General features: G+C 36.8%; 2 protein-coding genes across 2 annotated transcripts; one reads left to right on the top strand and one right to left on the bottom strand.

Annotated features, from left to right (window-relative positions):
* Positions 1-1,576: 1,576 nt before the first annotated feature.
* Positions 1,577-4,923, bottom strand: LOC125278290 (zinc finger protein 239-like). The gene has a single exon (XM_048207340.1). It carries the CDS (start codon positions 3,939-3,941, stop codon positions 2,784-2,786), a length of 1,158 nt encoding a protein of 385 aa, XP_048063297.1. The 5' UTR covers positions 3,942-4,923; the 3' UTR covers positions 1,577-2,783.
* An 11,683-nt stretch (positions 4,924-16,606) lies between these two features.
* On the top strand, positions 16,607-19,474 carry LOC125278339 (complement C1q-like protein 4). Its single transcript, XM_048207427.1, has 3 exons — positions 16,607-17,112; positions 17,664-17,795; positions 18,554-19,474. The coding sequence occupies exons 1-3, from the start codon at positions 16,800-16,802 to the stop codon at positions 18,841-18,843; spliced, it is 735 nt and encodes a 244-aa protein (XP_048063384.1). The 5' UTR covers positions 16,607-16,799; the 3' UTR covers positions 18,844-19,474.
* Positions 19,475-19,538: the final 64 nt, after the last annotated feature.

Raw genomic sequence — 19,538 nt, 5'->3', positions numbered from 1 at the left:
ACGTTAATATTAGTCTCTCTCTTTATCCAGAGGTTTACCGTAGTCAACCAGATCCAGGCCGTTTTCAGGTGAGATCGAGGACCTGCACCTGGACACAACCACAACGCAGCCCTGAACTATCAGCAGAGATTGAGTCAACTAGATCATACTTTGTGAAGGCCTCATAGACACAACAGCCAGTGGCACAGTTCCTCAACAAACCGTCCATAACGGTGTGATGAATACGATCCTCAACTGGATGGAACTGGATTAAATACTTTAAATGTTGTGATCCTATCGGACTTATGATAGTTACCTGAATCGTAACAAAGCACTTTTTGCCAGAGGAGAACTGGCCTCCCGACTAAGCCTGGTTTCTCCCAAGGTTTTTTCTCAATTTTATCACCTGTTGGAGTTTGGATTCCTTGCTGCTGTCACCTTTGGCTTGCTTAGTTGGGGACACTTGACATTTGCTATTCTGGCCATGCCAGTTATCTCTGTATGTATATTTTAGGCAACAATATAATTAAAATATTAATACTCATGCATGTGGTTCAGGCAACACAGTCAATGATTATCTTCACTACATGTATATTTACAACCAAACAAACTAAACACCAGAATGGTATAAACCAGAACTATAAAACTTCCTCTTTTCATTTACATTTTTAAAATATTAAACATATGTGGTTCAGTCAATATGTGCATATAGTTTGCAATCATAAAACACAACTCTGTCTCATTTTGTTAAATGTCAGTTTTAATGATCAATAACAGCCATTATAAAAATATAAGCAAAAGGTACATTTACATTTACATGTATAAGAAGCTACAATAAACATTAAAGCAAACGGTTCAGTCAAACGTTCAAAGTCATCGCTCTAATAGACTACAACAGTAAAGTTAAATAGCCTAAATATATAAAGTTATGAAACTTTACTTTACCCTCAGCCAAAACGATTTTTCCAGGGAACAAATTATAGATTAATGAGACCAAAGATTGCCTGTTACAAAAGATGAATTATATCTCATGTTTAACCACTACAGAGTCATCAGAGTCAGCGGCAATCATCAGAAGGACTAGCCGAGGTAAGGCTGCTCTCGGCGGTGTACATGAGCGCTGAACGCCCAGTGATCATCTGGATCTCACAACTCTGACAACGTCAGATCAAATTTTCAAATAGGCACTTTCTTTATCAATAAACCACAGATTTGATCTTGGTGCTGTTGCTCTGTGTCCGCTGTTGAATTATCCAGGTTGTGGATGAGGAGCGACCCCTGATGTGATTGTGAAGCACTTACGGTGTACAGTTGTACATAGTAAAGTGCTATATAAATGCCTCATTCATTCATTAGTTATCCATTTTTTAATATGCGTTCTTGTCTGTTCTTGTGAAATGTCATCAGTTGCTGCCCGAGTACTGATCCAATTCAAAGTTCACATCTAGCCAAGTACAGTTCAAATCCCCGGATGTGTTCTTGATCCGACTTTTATCGAGGATGCATCGAGAGGAGACTTGAGACAGCCAGGTATCCCAGAATGCCTCTCGCATCAACCAGCAACAGTTAAACTACATGTCTAGACATAATAACATGGGGGACATTGGGGGGGTATTTTTCCCAAAGTGAGCCGTCAGCTCCAGTCCACTACAATTTGGAGTGGTTAAGGCCCGGGTATATGTCATTTCCCACGTTCTGCTCCATCTCGCGCACAGTTGAGTGTCCATGCCTTTCAAAGATAATTCTTTGACCGTGAGTGCGGAAAGACAGCGCACCATCAAGCCCCGAGTATACTTCACTTTCCACGCCTGGACGTGTCTCGCGTGCAGTCGTGTCCGTGCATCCACCATTGCAACATAGTTCAGAAGATACACCAAGAGAACAGGAATTAAAAAACGATGGGGAAAGCATGCATCTGAGTTTATTTGTCTTGTTTTTGAATCGCTTTTTACACTCTTCTTTGACGACTGCACGTTGTGCTCAGTACTGTGCGTATTGCCACCTAGTGGACTCTTCCGTCTTGCTTGTGCATGCGCCGTTGCATGTGCACCATCTGCGCGGTCTCGAAATTTGGGCTGCATGCGGGCGGGGTGTGCGGCTGGCCACAAGCCTGCCACACGACGAAAATTATGAACGTCAAATTCACAAACGCGAACGGCCGAAGTATACCCAGGGCTTCAGTGATCACAAAAATTCAGCTGCAGGCTGCCACTGTTCATAGAGCAAAGCTAGTCCACAGTCTAGTAAACGTTTCGTTGCGCCGACTGAAAACACATGAGAAACATCATGTGACTGGAGAGACTCAGACATTGCAGTACTGAATATTGAACAGTCCACGCATGTGGATTTGGATTAAACAGGTAATCGCTTTGATGCCGTGCCTGAACACCCCTTCACAGTGGCGTATAGTGGATGGGCATACAGGGCTGTTAAATTATTGTTATTATGCTACTTTTATTATTAAATTAATATTGCAATTCATTTAACCGGCGCACTGTGAGCATAATAAAAGATTAGTTAGACGGCATACTCCTCATTTAAAAAAACAACTTGTTTAACCTTATAAAACTCTATCGTCCTGCCAGCGGACCACTGGGTCGTTAAAGGGTTAAACTTGTTTGCTTAAAATTTTTGTGAATAATTTGCTGATGCAGGTACAAAAATACGTTTTGTAGCTGCAAAAAATATATAAATAAATAAAACTTGTCGCCCATGGCGCCAACTATAGCTGGAGCGGAGAGATTTGGCTGTGGCTAACTTACACAGAAGAGATTTTTTTGTTCAGCACATAAAAATTAACTACTTCATTTCAGACTGTGGTGATGTGGTTTCTCCACTGCATGGATCTTCATGTGTATCTTCAGGTGACTTTTAAAAGAGAAACTCTTTCCAAACTGATCACACGTGTGCAGCTTCTCTCTGCTGTGGATCCTCTCATGTATTTTCAGATTTACTGACTGAGTGTATCTCTTGTCACAGTATGAACACTTGTAAGGTTTTTCTCCAGTGTGGATCCTCTCATGTGTTTTCAGAGATGATGACACACTGAATCTCTTGTCACACTGTGAACACTTGTAAGGTTTTTCTCCAGTGTGGATCCTCTCATGTGTTTTCAGATATGATGAATCACTGAATCTCATGCCACACTGTGAACACTTGAAAGGTTTTTCTCCAGTGTGGATCCTCTTGTGTGTTTTCAGATGTGTTGACTGATTGAATCTCTTGTCACACTGTGAACACTTGAAAGGTTTTTCTCCAGTGTGAATTCTCTGGTGCACTTTTAAATGGTTTGCTGTAATAAAAGTCTTCTGACACTCAAAGCACACATACTCTCTCACACCAGTGTGTATTTTCTCATGTTCTTGTAAATAATACAGCTGTGAAAAACTCTTTCCACACACAGAACATGAATGTGGCTTCTCCTTTGTATGAACTGTCAGATGTTTCTTCAGGTTTGATGCCCATAGAAATGTTTTGTCACACTGATCACATGTGAATGGTCTCTCTCCAGTGTGAACTTTCGTGTGACTCTTAAGATTTCCTCTTTCTGTGAATCTCTTCCCGCACTGATCACATGTGAACGGCTTCTCTCCTGTATGAACTCTCATGTGAACATCAAGATTTTGTTTGTTAGTGAAACTCTTTCCACATTGATCACATGTGAACAGCTTCTCTCCTGTATGAACTCTCATGTGAATCTCAAGATGTCCTCTTTGTGTGAAGCTGTTTCCACACTGATCACATGTGAATGACTTCTCTCCGGTGTGGATCCTCATGTGACGTTTAAGACTTTGTTTGGTTGATAAACTCTTTCCACACTGAGTGCAGGTTGTAGATTTCTTGTCTCTTTTCTTTAAAAATGTCTTTTTAGTCTTTGAGCGACTCAAAGGTTTTTCTCCAGGTTTGTCATGATGTTTCTCCTCCACTTCACTCAGTTCTTCACTCTCCTCCTTCACTTCCATCAGCTCTGAAATGAAAGAAAAAAATTCATTTAATTTTCAGTACATCAAAATAATTTAAAGAGAGAAATATGAAGTTAAAGGTCATAAAATTGAGACTTGTTATGATAGACAAATGGAAGTAAACATTACGATCATTTTGATGCATTTGCATAAATCAGTTGCATATGTCCCTGAAACTTTAACATTAATCTTCCAATCATAAAGGACCAGCTGTCGTTCCAGCGACAGAAACCAGTGGTCTGGTGAAGGTATAATGTGTGTATGTCTTTTCAGCGCTCCTGTGAAGTTCACTTAATTTTAGAATTTAGTCTCAATTTTACTTTAGCTGCTCGTTTAATCTGACTCCAATTTCAAATGTTTTTACATCAAGATTTACTGAATTAAGACAATCAGCACTGAATGGACGTCTTCTGGCTACAGAATTTCCCAAATCGCTGCTCTGCCACCTTCCCTTAAATAATTCTTAATACTTTATAGATAATATTAAGAAAATAAAGAAAACATTGCTCTGAAATATTTTGAGTAATATATTTGATCAGTGACAAAATAATCTAATGTGAAATTACCAGCCATATTTTGACATCATCTTTTAGGTTGATATTTAATAAATTTTCCTAAAAATTTTCCTGTGTAATTATTAAGGGCCGTTCACAGCAGACATCTCCTTCCACTGACTTCCTTTCATACACATGTGAATGTGGGACACCAGAAACACAAGATCAAGTGAATTTTGCAGTAAAGTGGAGTAGATTGTATATTTTAAAATTTTGGAGTGATTATTATTCGTTATTCATATGTTTTTAAAAATATTTCACGTCATATCTTGATGTTTCAGCTTCTGTAGAAAGTTCACATGCTCAAAGTCTAGACTGATTTGTTTCAATATAACAGACTAAAATAATGGACAAAATATCTTAATAGAACATGATCTTTACTTAATATTGCATAATTTTGACATACATACAGTGTATTGTTGGCTATTGCTACAAATATACCTGTGTGACTTATGACTGGTTTTGTGGTCCAGGGTCACATTTAATGTAAACACTTAATTTTTAAAATGATGTTGTCTTATGGGTGTGAAATGGCATGAGTGTAAGTAATAAATGACAGAATTTTGATTTTTGGGTGAACTAACCCTTTAATTACAAGTAACCAGCCCTAAACCAAACTCTAACCCTTGCTCAACAGAAACGACTGAGTGAATTCAGACACTGAGTGCGTCTGAAGGAAGGGCTGCTGATTTCACAGAGTTTGTGCTGCTGTTTAGTAATGATTTGAAACTGGAAATTCATTCAGCATGTGCAAACCTTAAAGGGGCTCTATGTAATAATGACACCCAGTGTTCAAAATAGGTACTGCAGTCCAAATTCAAAATATTGTTTGGCCCGCCCCCTCGTTCAAAGACGCGGGTTGCCAGCTTTTACAGCATATGGTTGCCAGCAACAATAGGGAGCGCAATTGAAATTGAAAGCTGAGGAGACTTAAACACTGTAAGCTGATGAGTTGATTTATCTGTTTTGATATGCTGTTGTTCATAGAGATATTTAGATGGATTCAGAGGCTTTTTAGTAGAGATGCACCGATTGCAATTTTCTTGGCCGATTTCGATTTCTTTGATTTTTTGTTAGTGTGATCAGCCAATACATATATTTTGCAGATTCCGATTTTCTTTCTAAGAACTATAAATGACAACATACACAAACAAAAATCTACTTTTCTTCAATGCAGAGTTTTATTTTCATAAAAAAAACAAGTCAGTAATAAAATATGTGACCCGATCTGGCGAAATGAGTCGGAAGTCGCAACGTTCTATTTTAAGATATGGGCCGATAATGTGGAAAAACAATGAAAAAATCAAAATTTTTTTAAGCTAATTTCAAAGAACAGACTTTCAAAAATAATCTCCCAAAGTTTCGTAGTCCAGATAATTGAGTAAAGGTATTTAAATGGCTATTAAATTTGACATGGTTTTACTAAATTCGCTGGAAATGAACTTCTCAAGTCCTCTCATCACTTATGAGCATTTCCCGGTATCCCCTGAAACGTCATTATCTCTGCTCTACAAATATGGTGTTACACGTTGTATAGAACCGATCAAAAAGCTTAGAAATGTAAACACACTGACCTAAACGCTGATTTTTAACAATGGGAAGCCCCGTTTCGACTGACAGGCATGCGATCTGTCCAGCCATCCTCCTGTCAGACTAGCGCGCCTTATAATAAAACTCCTATTTGCGTGTCTCTCTTTAAAAGCCAATAAAAATTGAATCCATATAGGTAGCACAAAAATTCTTTTTGCATACAAAACCAGAGACTTTAAACTTTCATATCAAGCCTCCAACATGCTTCTGTTGTGTTGTTTTCACCCTCTAATGAGTCTGAGAAATATGCGTTTACAACAAAAATAGCACAGCAGCTAACTGAATACAAGTATGTATTTCACGTGCTCATAACTTCATGAAAAATGCACAGATCATAAAAATCGCACATCAATATTTAAAGCAGATTCTCAAGATTAAAATGAATCCAAAATCAATATAATATATTGCGTTGATCACAAGATATTACTCACGAAATGATTTAACGTACTTGGCTAAAAACATGTCTCTCATCTCTCCGGGATGCAGTGTGTATCCAATGTTCCCGGACCCATCCATGTTCGTTTTCCAACGTGGAATAACACAAAATAGATATCATTTTAAAGCTTAGAATCTCATCTTTTTAATGCATCTAACCATTTTGAAAAACTCCTAACGAGTGCTGAGAAGCACCTCTAAACCGGAGTTTATCGCCCGTTGGCGCCACCTGGCTGCGGAAAAAATGAACAACAATTTTTCAAACTATTCTTTATAATATCACCACGAAATTTGAACCAGATGCAGCTCACATATAGGAGAGCATCACCAAAAATTTTTTTTTAGCGATCTTATTGTGTTCCTGAGTTATTCCATGTCAAATAAAAAAAGAAAAATTATTTTTTAAAAATTATATATATTTTTTGACTTTTATCAGCTATTTCTCGGCAAGAAAATGTCCAAATGTAATGTAATTTATATTTTCTTAAAATTGAAAATGTTTTGTATCAAATGATACCTACCTTTTGACTCTCCTTGCTAGAGTTTTGGAGTTATGAGTCTTTACTTTTGTGTGTGTCGCTCAGAAAAAAAGAAGAAAAAAAGAACTCTAAAAAAGCCTTCAGGTCTTAAAGGGTTAATTCAAATAAATACTTTAAAATAATTTGAGCTTCAGCCTGGTTTAATAGCATATATATATATATATATATATATATATATATATATATATATATATATATATATATATATATAAATAAATGTCTTTGGTCAAATTAAGCTGTAAAATAAATAGTTTATCCCTTTAAATGCAATGGATTTTGAAACATATAAACAAAAAATGGGCAAAAAACTTTAAAAGCGATTTTCTCAGGTTTTTAATTTGAAAAAGAGGGCAGACGACCATAATTAAAATGGGTATATCTTTAAAACCATTCGAGGTATGACTTTGACTAGGATATCATTTTAAAGCGGGAATGACTAGAATTATGCGCAATATAAGCACTACTTAACCGGAGCGAATGAGACGAGAGAGAGAGAGAGAGAGAGAGAGAGAGAGAGAGAGGAGGCGCCCGCGCGGGTGTGTGTCACTTTACCGTGACAGAGAAGAGAGCAGGAACGCGCAGCTGACGTTATTGCCTGATTCTCTGACCCAGTTTGTTTGCTGGTTTCCATGGTTGCAATACGTGGTGTTTTCCGCCAACTGGCAACCTGTGATGTCGAAATACTATTGGATAAACTGCAGCACGAGGTTTCGCACAGACCAAAACAAAACATACATTCTGACACGGAACGCACATTTTCAAAGTAGAATATCTGGCTGTAGTATTGTTTTTCTGAGAAACAAGTAGGTGAACTTAGCATGTTTCCTAAATATCTGCAAACATATTGGGGTATTTTTATGCTTTATTAAAGTAAAAATCTTACATAGAGCCCCTTTAATTAAACCATTTAATGATCAATTAAACAGGAATTTATACCTGAATGATATTATGCTGGAATGAATGGATTCTGTAATATTATCTATAAGATTATACTTCAGTATATTCTCTATTTCTGTAGAGCTGGACATTTTAATAATGATCAAATGACTGAGTTCAGCTGTGAGAATAAAACCAACCTGTTTGTTCCTCAATATCTTCATGTTTCACACTGAATGTTTCTTCAATATTTATTTCTTCAAACTCCTCTTTATTAAACTCCATCTTCATGTCTTCAGTTTCCTCTTTAATAAATGCCATCTTTATGTCTTCAGTCTCCTCTTTAATAAACGCCATCTTTAAGAAGAGAATAATTAAACAGAGTTAAAAATCTTCAATGACCTGTTGGACTAAAAAAAACACTCAAAACTAACACTACAAATTAATAAACTTCATATTTCAGGCATTTATTATCCTCATATGGTATTTAATGAATTATAGATTATATTTAAATGATTACACTTTGATGAAACATGATTAATTAGTTTGTTAATGTTTGTTGTTCTCGTTCATGTTCACTGTTTGAGCAGCACGTGTCGTGATTCACTGAATCATTTCTCAAAGTATTTGATTCAATTGACTCGGAGTTGAAAAGTTCAGTTTCTCCATCATTACTCCCAGAGACTGAACTCGTGTTCATGATAAACTGATTTATGATATATAGAGAGAGAGAAATGAGACGCAGGTTTACTGTTTCTCATCAGTGGATGAGCTTTACTCACACAAATATCCTTCATTACTGTAAAGAATAAAGAATAACAATGTTACATTAAATAGTAAATAAACTCATTTAACATCGCTGGTAAAACTATTAAAACAGCTTAAATTCTTAAAACAAACCTTTATTCAGCAGAATCACAGCAGATGCAGGAGCGCGGCGCAGTCTTATGACGTCATGCAGTCACTCCAAAATAAAAGTCCTGTTCACATACAGCATTGTCTACAATCACAGAAGTGCATAGAAATCCAACTATTTTACCAGATAATTTTTGTATATTAAAATTAAAACAGTGACAAATATGGTACAAACGATGTTTAAAAAAATATCTGTGAAAAGTTTTTTTTGTTTGTTTGTTTTTGTTAAAAACCACAGTGGAGCTATATACTATTTTTTGGCAGCTGTTACAGAAACATTTTTACAAAAAATCTTCTGATTTAACCTTGAGATTTGAAGTATTAGATAGTATTAGATAGTTATTAATAGAATAACGAGACACAAACCTTTACATTCAAACGCGTTTGGCCCCATTTATTTTTGATCACAGTAATACACGTTTACTTCAGATTTCATTAGATAGAATATAAGCCGGGCCGTACGCAGGGTTTCATAATTACCCTGGTTAGAAAATGTTGGTACGGGGGCATGGTCCCCTAGAAAATTTAGATTTCCCTGGTGTACATATGTGCATTTTTAAGACGTTTTAAGGCCAACAAACAGGATATCAAATAGCTTTAAAACCATGTCAATAAATACAATGGTGTGAAAAAGTGATTTTTTATTTTTGCATGTTTGTCACACTTTGTTTCAGATCATCAAACAAATTTAAATATGAATCAAAGATAACACAAGTAAACACAACATGCAGTTTTTAAATGAAGGTTTTTATTATAAAGGGAAAATAAAATCCCATGGCTCTGTGTGAAAAAGTGCTTGCCCCCCGCTGTTAAAACATAACTTAAGTATCTAAAGTTTAACAGTATTCTGCTCTGTTGCTTAAATGAACAATGAAGAATGAGATTTATCTCGAAAACTGGTTACAAACACTCTTAAAAATATCTTCTTTTGTCTTCAGCAAAGAAATGTTTACAGGTTTAGAATCGGTTTAGAGGGTGAGTAAATTTCATTTTTAGTTGAATTATCCCTTTAACTTAAAATAACTTTCACTGACATCTTAAAAAAATAAATAAAAAAATAATTATCATAATACAGTAGAAGTAAAGACTAGTCCTATCTTAAGCTAAGTTCTGTCTGTGAAATCTTCCAATTAATACCAAGGTATAAAACCAGCATCTTCCCTCTTCCTGTTGTTAGTTGTTAGTGTACTTTTTGTACAGTTTTGCCTGTTATGGGGGGGGGCAATCGGAGCTCGAGTAGAATATCCATTCCGAGCCCCTCTATAGACGACAGCAAGCCAAATCTGTTTACCACTTACACTAAGATTATATGGGCACATGAACTCATGAATTAAATATTGTAGAAATGGGTTCCAGATGTTTGTAAATATGAACATAGTTTTCTTATTGGTGAATGTATTTTTTCTAATGTGATGTATTCTGTAAGAATATTTGTCACTATCACCATCTGTTCCTGTTCACTCCGGACTCCATTTCCCATAATCCTCCCTTGCCTATCACTTGCACTCACTCCACCAATCACCTGTTGCCACATACAGCCATGCACACTCCACACTAATCACCACACCCAGCTGATACGCATTACCTGGACTATAAAGGACTCATACACACACCACCTCACCGCGAAGTCTTGATTCACCCTGTGACAATTCCGAGCGTTACCGTTCCTGTCTGTTACCGTTCCTGTCTGTTACCGTTCCTGTCTGTTACCGTTCCTGTCTGTTACCGTTCCTGTCTGTTACCGTTCCTGTCTGTTACCGTTCCTGTCTGTTACCGTTCCTGTCTGTTTCCTGTTTATTGACTCGTTGCTGCCTGTCCTGACCCTAGCTTTGTTTACCGACCTCTGCCTGTACCTGGATTACGATTCTGTCTACCCTCTGCTGTACCTGTTTGCTCCTGTTTGACCCTGCCTGTACGACCACGCTCTCTCTAAATAAAAGCTTGCATTTGGATCTTACCTGTGAGTCCCGCCACGTTACAATATTAATCCAGTGTTTAATATAGTTAGAGAATTAAGAAGAGTATTTTTTTATTTAATCGGGAGGTCATGGACTTCTCTACTGTTGCCAAGTAAACAGAATGATTTTGAGTTAACCCATATGACCATGATTTCTCTCTGCCTGTCACAAAGTTGCATTTTTATACCATTTTCTCATGTTATATTATGAATGTTTTTCTTTGTAGATTGTAAACTGTGTCTGCGCACAAATGATAATAAATGAACCTTAATCTGTATCACATTATAATCTGTATCACTGCTTTCCCTGGTAGCTCAGACCAAGAGGGCACTTTTCCTGACCTACTGCTACATCTACTGGTGGCCTGTTTGCTCTGTAGCTCATAGATGTCCCTGTCAATCCTCTCAGTAACTCCCAATCCTCATCTGTCACTTCAGTCAAGGCTCTGCAATATGCAAAATTCTTGTCTACTTGTGTCATAGGACTGGTACTCCAACGCCACAGTATGTTACATGGTTTATCATATTTGGTATTATAAAGTATAAAAACAACTCACCTGTCATTGCTGTAGTGACAGAAGACGGGTTTCCGTTTTCGGTTTGTCTTCGCCTTCACCACCACAACATCTGTCACTGGCAGTGGTGTTGTTTTTCTGCCTCTTGGTTTATGCCACTGTTGGGGCAGGCTTGTGGAGGACTGGTCTGACACACTACTAACATGTTTGGCTTTACAGAGGTCCAGGGTATAACTCTCAAAATGGATCTTTACATACTCTTCGTGATGCAGCATATCAGATCAAGTTAGTATGGCATGTATTTTGTGGATGTTTGTTAAAATTTGATTCTGAATGAGTTTGATACCTGTTCTGTACCTGAAAATCTCCTGTTAAGCCAACATAAAAAACTTGAAAAGCACTGTTTATTTCATTTGTTTATTCTGTTGTATTTATTTGTGCTATTACTCGTAATTTGATTATTTGTTATTTTATTACTTACAGTACTTGTGTAACAATATTTAAAATTTAAGTGAGTTAATCTAGCAGCTTTTGATGTCATAACCTTATTCCTAACCTTATTTATTTAGGTTACATGTATCAAAAACAGCGAAAATAATAACTAGGCTTATTTTATAGGCCCATTATGTTTTCCTTTTTTATTGGGGCCAGTGAACCTGCTGCATGACTGGATTTAATAGGGGAAACTGGGAAAACGCAAGTAAAACAAACAATTACACTAAAGATTGGGCTCGAAAGTGTTCCTTATGACATGTCAAATAAACCTAATCCATGGATATTGACATGCAGCCGTGTCGTGTTTCCTGACATTTATATGTGCCTGATTTCACCAGACATCTCTGATAAGACCTTGTGAAACAAGCGGTGCTGTAGGCTTGAAGTTGATCGGATGAAATTAATTATAGGCATAACAATATCCATTGTGTTTTTAAATTCACCACTTAGTTTAGCGCAAAGAACGCTTTGATGAATCAAGCAGTGCAGCGATCTCATTTGTGGCACAACTTCGACCAGGCGCACATATAACCCCGGCATCTTACCCACCATGGAAGGAGCACCATCTGTTACAAGCATATTTACTCGTTTCAAATCTAGTCTGTGCTTGGTAAAAAAGTTAACAACTTTATTAAAAAGTATCTCACCACTTGCATGTCCCTCCAATGGAATCAATCCCAGCAGTTCCTACCGAAAGCAAAGCGCAAAAAATCTCACATAGAGACACAGCTGTCCCACATCACTACCATCGGTACATTCATCCACAGCTAATGACATTACCTCTGCCTTTTTAATTGTTCTAAAAGAGTTTCAAGAACATCATTTGACAGTATTTCAACTCTTTGTTTGGTTGATGTTTCAGACATTGGAATTTTCTGAATAGATGCAATTATATTGTTTCTGGTTTTATCCTCAGTCACAATTTCCTGTACAACAGCTAGCATTCAATCTTTCTCAGTCTCCAAATCAGTAAACTTTTTTCTTCTTCTCGAGGATCCATGCTACAGAGAGAGAGGCTGCTGTGGCCTTCTCTTGCTTAGTACTCGATCGAAACATGATGGTTCATCTTAGCTCACAGTCAGCAGTAAGACTTTGCACTTTACGCTGACGAGCATCAGAGCCAGAAGAATATTGAGTGTCAAAGTTTGCATGTTTGGTTTTGAAGTGTCTTCTCAAGTTGTGCTCCTTCGTTACAGCATTACACTCACTCCATATCAAACATACTAGTTTCGGTGAAACAGGTAGAAACAGGTATTTTTTTGTCCATTCTGCACAAAACTGTCTGTTTTCACGGTTAGTTTTTCTCTTCCTAAAGGTAGAGAGCGACATATTTCATTCTTGATTTTTTTTCTCATTCATCTGGAAAAAAATACGGTGACGATGACTGGAAATTGATTCTTGTAATTTTTTAAACGTCTCTCGGCAGGGAACAAATCGGATTGGCTAAACAATAATGCGTTGGCGGGCTCCGATCTTAAAGTAACTGCGCTCATTTTAAATGTTTAGGGAGGGCCTGATAAAAATGTTTGGCCCATGGGCCACCAGTTGACGAGCCCTGGGTTACCTGTTCGATTCAGAGTTGATTTTAAAGTGGTGGTTCAAAGTGATTTTACTTTTTTTTTTTTTACTTTAATTAGATTGTAATGTTGCTGTTTGAAAGGTTAGGATGCTCAAAGTTTAATGCAAAGGGAGATATTGTCTTTTAAAGAAAGGTATTGTCTTTTCTCCGTTTAAAGGATTAGTTCACTTTTAAATAAACTTTTCCTGATAATTTACTCACCCCCATGTCATCCAAGATGTCCATGTCTTTCTTTCTTCAGTCGAAAAGAAATTAAAGTTTTTGATGAAAACATTCCAGGATTTTTCTCCTTATAGTAGACTTCAATGGGCACCAAACAGTTGAAGGTCAAAATTAGTTTCACTGCAACTTCAAATTGTTCTACACGATCCCAGATGACAAATAAGGGTCTTATCTAGTGAAACCATCGCTCATTTTCTGAAAAAAATTGAAAATTATATTAGTTTTAACCAGAAATGCTCATCTTGAACTAGCTCTCTTCTTCTTCTCCTCTATTAGAATTCCAGCAGTGTAGACACTGCTAAGCGTATTACTGCCCTCCACAGGCCAAAGTTTGAACTAATTGTTATATACTATTGAACCAGCATATTGCATATAAAAATTAGTTCAAACTTTGGCCTGTGGAGGGCAGTAATACGCTTAGCAGCGTCTACATTGCTGGAATTCTAATAGAGGAGAAGAAGAAGAGAGCTAGTTTTTTTATTAATTTTGTTTTGGTTTCTTTCGATATATTTTATTGGTATTTAAATTGTATTGTATGAGGATGTTTTGTCTTGTATGTTGTGCAGCACTTTGGTCAGCATTTATGTTGTTTTAAAGGGCTATATAAATAAACTTGACCTTGACAGACAGAACCTCTGAGCAAATAATAATTAACATGGATAAAAACACAGCTCACATTAGGGTATTGTAAAACAGCCAATGTAAACGTTATCATAAGTGCATAAATCACTTTCCCAGAATCGAACGCATTCTTGCATGTGAAAAGTTGTAAATCAGGTTATTATTTAATCCGTATTCCGTGGTGCCGTATTCACAAAAAAAGTATCTTACCACTAAGAGTTCTCCTAAATAGCAGTAAAAGTTCTTAGCTAAGAGTTTCCTCTTAAAACCTATTCACAAAGCTGCTGAGAGCAACTTTTACTAAGCAGTACCTTAGTAAAAGGATTTGGTCTTAGTGACTTAGGAGTCCTCTTGACTACTCCTAACGTTTCAAAGATTTAGGAGCTAGTTTTAGCACTAAAATGCTTTGTGAAATACTCTTAGAGCAAAAATGTAGGAGTCCTAAAATTAGGACTGACACAACCATTATTTAAAGGTGCCCTTGATTCAAAAATTGAATTTATCTTGGCATAGTTAAATAACAAGAGTTCAGTACATGGAAAAGACATACAGTGAGTCTCAAACCCCATCGTTTCCTCCTTCTTATATAAATCTCATTTGTTTAAACGACCTCCGAAGAACAGGCGAATCTTAACATAACACCGACTGTACGCCCCAATATTTGCATAATGCCAGCCCATGATGTTCCCAACATTATAAAAGGCATTAGACAAGGGCAGCCAGTTAATGTCTGGAGCTGCACACAGCCGAATCATCAGACTAGGTAAGCAAGAACAATAGCGAAAAATGGCAGATGGAGCAATAATAACTGACATAATCCATGATAGCATGATATTTTTACTGATATTTGTAAATTGTCTTTCTAAAAGTTTCGTTAGCATGTTGCTAATGTACTGTTAAATGTGGTTAAAGTTACCATCGTTTCTTACTGTATTCACGGAGACAAGAGCCGTCGCTATTTTTTATTTTTTAAACACTTGCAGTCTGTATAATTCATAAACGCAACTTCAATCTTTATAAATCTCTCCAACAGTGTAGCATTAGCCGTTAGCCGTTAGCCACAGAGCATATAGCCTCAAACTCTTACAGAATCAAACGTAAACATCAAAATAAATACTATACTCACATAATTCGAAGCATGCATAAAGCATGCATGACGAACATCTTGTAAAGATCCATTTGAGGGTTATATTAGCTGTGTGAACTTTGTAAATGTGCTGTAATATAGTCGACAGCTGGTGTGGCAGGGAGCATGCGATTTAAGGGGGCGGCGCCGAGTGTAAATCAGTGCATTGTTAATGATGCCCCAAAATAGGCAGTTAAAAAAATTTATTTAAAAAAATCTATGGGGTATTTTGTGCTGAAACTTCACAGACACATTCAGGAGACACCTTAGACTTATATTACATCTTGTGAAAGAACGTTCTTGGGCACCTTTAAAGTGTAACTCAGTAAGATTTGCGAAGCTCCCCCTACAGTTTCCTTCAGTGAATCACACTGTTGTAAATACTCCAAGCGCAGCTCTGGTCTACAACGACTACAACGCTCATCAGCGCAGTAGTTTTGCAAATACAGTACAAGAAAGAGGAGGTGGGTAATTTGCAAATACAGTACACTCGATGGAGGTGGGTAATTTTCGAAATTGTCTTATAAAGTCATAATATATACATTGTTTTTGAATTACCGTAAAGCATTTTGTCACTCTCGCGTGAACGTGAACATGATTGTGTCGGGCCGGTGCAGCTCAACTTGCAAGTGCTGTATTTTGGTGTAGACGTGCCAGAGGGGGTTAGTGCTCGCCTCAAACACACCACTACAAGTCAATTAACCATCGAAAGGACACAGAAAACTATTTATGAAGGTAAAAAAAGTTACTTAGTTCTGCTTTAAGAGTTTCTCCTAAATCAGCAAGTTAGGAGCTACTCTTTTTTTTGAATACAGCCCCTGATGTTTTTGTCATTGAATTTAAATTGGCAAATTTTATGTTGAACAGCTTTATTAAAATTTAGCAAATTTTATAATCTTGCTATCTTCAAAATATTCTATTTATAATTTAAACATTAAAGACAATTAAAAAATGAAATTGATTTTTTCCCTTTTTTATTTATTAATCCATGCATTTATTCAGTTCTCCTGTTGATACAGGATGTTGTTACAATTAAAGGAATTTTGTGGATTCAACACAAGTTAAACTCCACCAGCAACATTTGTGGCACGATATCAATCACCACAGACATTTCTCATAACAACATAAAGCTGGTAAACCTAGTAATTTTTGTAATATGCATGTGGATACCAGAAAGTGGTGTGACAATCTATATCAGTTTAAAAAGATGAGTTATTTTCTGTTGTGATGAACATACAGTAGTGCCACAAACATTGTAAATAGAGTTAAACATCTACTGAACCCGGAACATTCCTTTAATTATGATTAACAATTAACCTGAACTACTTTTATTATTTTGAGCAATATAAACAAGTACAAATCAGGACACTATAAAAAGAGCATGAGAGGCTGTGGGATGACAGATCAAGAGCTGGACGAGAACATCAGTGAAGAATGAAGGCTTTAGTATGTATACTGCTGCTGTTGGAAACCTTTGTGTTTGTCGTCCAGCAGCAGGTAGATGGAGGACTCAATGAGAATGAGAATCCACCTCAAACAGACACTTTGAGAGCTGAAGCTTCAACTGACAGCCAACAATACTGCCATCTGTGCTTCCCTGACATCCATGCAGCACTGAGAGAACTGACCGCCACCGTTACAGAGCAGAAAGGAAACATCAGAGCTTTAGAGACACGATTGAGGGATGCTGAGCAGGCTGCAGAACAACAGACGTTTATCCTGGAAAAGTTGAACAAGAAAAATGATGGTACCTCACCAAAACATTCACTCTTTATCAGTAATCTTCAGAGTAAAACAACAAAGTGTACCCATGCATAGTGTAAATGTTAGTGTAAAACTAACAATTCTGGGTAACACTTTAGGATACTGATCATTAATGAATAACTACACAGGAACAAATGATTAATGCATTATTAACACTTTAGTAACTACTATTAACTAACAATAAACTCTGAAGAATGAATTAGTTGTAGGTGGTAGTTCACTATTAACTAATCAGTAACTACTGTTTTTTCATACCTCCCAGAAAACTACTAAGAACTACTATATACAGGTTACTAAATAACATGAATGATGCATAATGTATAATTAATTCTAAAGTGAAGGTGATAGTAACAGTAACAGTATTCTTGTTACCAAATTCTGTTATCTATTACAATAACCATTATAAGTGTCATTTATATGAATCTTTATTCCTTCACAGAAATTTCAAATCTTACTCAGAGTCAAGTGGAATTTAGAAAGGAATACATTCTCAGTGTAATATATCACAATATTGCTTATGTTTTTCAATAACAGACAGAGAGGTAGCGTTTTCAGCCTCACTAATGAAATCTGGCGGTGGATTTATTGGTCCTTTTACCACTGACTTCACACTAACCTACAGGAACGTCATCACAAACGTAGGGAACGCCTACAACCCAATTACAGGTAATTATCAATGAGTTGGAATCATAAATCTCAGTTATAGTAATGAGAATCCTTCTGGTCTGTTCAGACCTCTCTACAATAAATAATCAAAATTAGAAAGAGTTTTATTGCCAAGTATGTTTGCAAATGCAAGGAATTTGCCTTACGCAACTGACAAATGCATTGACTAGCGTTGTCATGGGGGTTCAATTGTTGTCCTTCAATGAAAGGTTAGAATTTTGTGATTTTTAAAAAAAATAAACAATCAAAAGGATAAACAATGCAGATTTATTTTCACAGCTGCCTTTGCCTGCAGGGAGCGCGAGCATTTAAAGGGGACACGTGCTTAATCGGCGCATATTTAATGATGCCCCAAAATAGGCAGATAAAAAAATTAATAAAACAAATCTAGGGGGTATTTTAAGCTGAAACTTCACAGACACATTCAGGAGACACCTTAGACTTATATTACATCTTGTGAAAAAGGGTTCTAGGGCACCTTTAAGGGGTTAATGACAGAGACACAGTTGTTCAGTAAACCACTGTTTAATAAAAAAAATTTAAAAAAAGCAATTTTATGTTTAGTTTTCTCCCTCCTGCTGTACTGAATCCACACCAAACCATGATTTCTATACTGAGGATTTTTTAGCCCCTTTTCTCACATAGAATAAGAGAAATAAATGATCTGCCATGTTTCAAAACTATTACATGGTGCTTGGTAATTAAGCAATCATACAGAAAACAGCTGATTTTTTTCTTTGTTTGCTTATTTGCTTCAGGTGTTTTCATAGCACCACTGAAAGGAGTGTACATGTTCAGAATCTCTATCTATAGTCATCCTAGTAAATCAATATCATCAGCTGCCTCCATCATGAAGAATGGAAAGCAGGTGGTTACGGCATATGCTCATCAGCCTCAGGGTGTGGTAAACTCATCGAATGGAGCCATGTTGATCCTGGAGGTGGGAGATGTTGTCTATGTGAAACTTTGGTCTGGCAGAAGGATACATGATAATGGGAATAATCACAACACTTTCAGTGGTTACATACTGTTTCCCTTAGGAGGATAGGAGCTTTGCATAATTTAATTTAAATCATTCTGAACTTTTAGTGTATGATTTAAGATGGAAATCATGAGGAATCATTAACATATGAACCTGTATTAATGAAGACTGAGTGTTTGAAATTTGCAATAGGTTAATGTTTTAAAGTCAGTATAATACATTATAATCATAAGTTCAAAGCTGTCTATACATGTAACTTTATAAAGAATGTAGTCATGACATATTTTTTACACTCAAAAAACGTTGGGTTGTTTTTCAACCCATTTTCGGGTCAAATATGGACAACCCAACCATTGGGTTATCCATATTTGACCCGAAAATGGGTTATTTTCTGTTCTTGAGAAAAAATGGCATTTAAAGTGTGATCGCGTCACTGTGGCGCGACGAGGGCTCATGTAATTTGAAAGCGACTTCAAATGCACCCTTCATTTCCCTGTGAAAATGAAGTGTACATTTGTGGACAATTCGTGGTCTACCCTATCCCATAATTCATTGTGCACCAGTGACAACAGGAGTTCTGTGTGAATTCACAATAAAATGTAGGTAATCCCTAGTCTGGGCAAACCCAGCCTGATCTGCCGGCGATTTGATTTCGCTCGGCAACTCAGTCTGGAAACCCGTGCATTCACTTCTGCTGCGCTGTTACACTTTTGCGGGAACCAATCACAGACTGGCTTATCCACCTTGCTCGCTATTGGCGG

Source organism: Megalobrama amblycephala, linkage group LG1, assembly GCF_018812025.1.
Source record: "Megalobrama amblycephala isolate DHTTF-2021 linkage group LG1, ASM1881202v1, whole genome shotgun sequence".
NCBI classification, from domain to species: domain Eukaryota; kingdom Metazoa; phylum Chordata; class Actinopteri; order Cypriniformes; family Xenocyprididae; genus Megalobrama; species Megalobrama amblycephala.
Note: the sequence above shows the minus strand (reverse complement) of the source record. Positions and strands in the feature narration are given on the sequence as shown.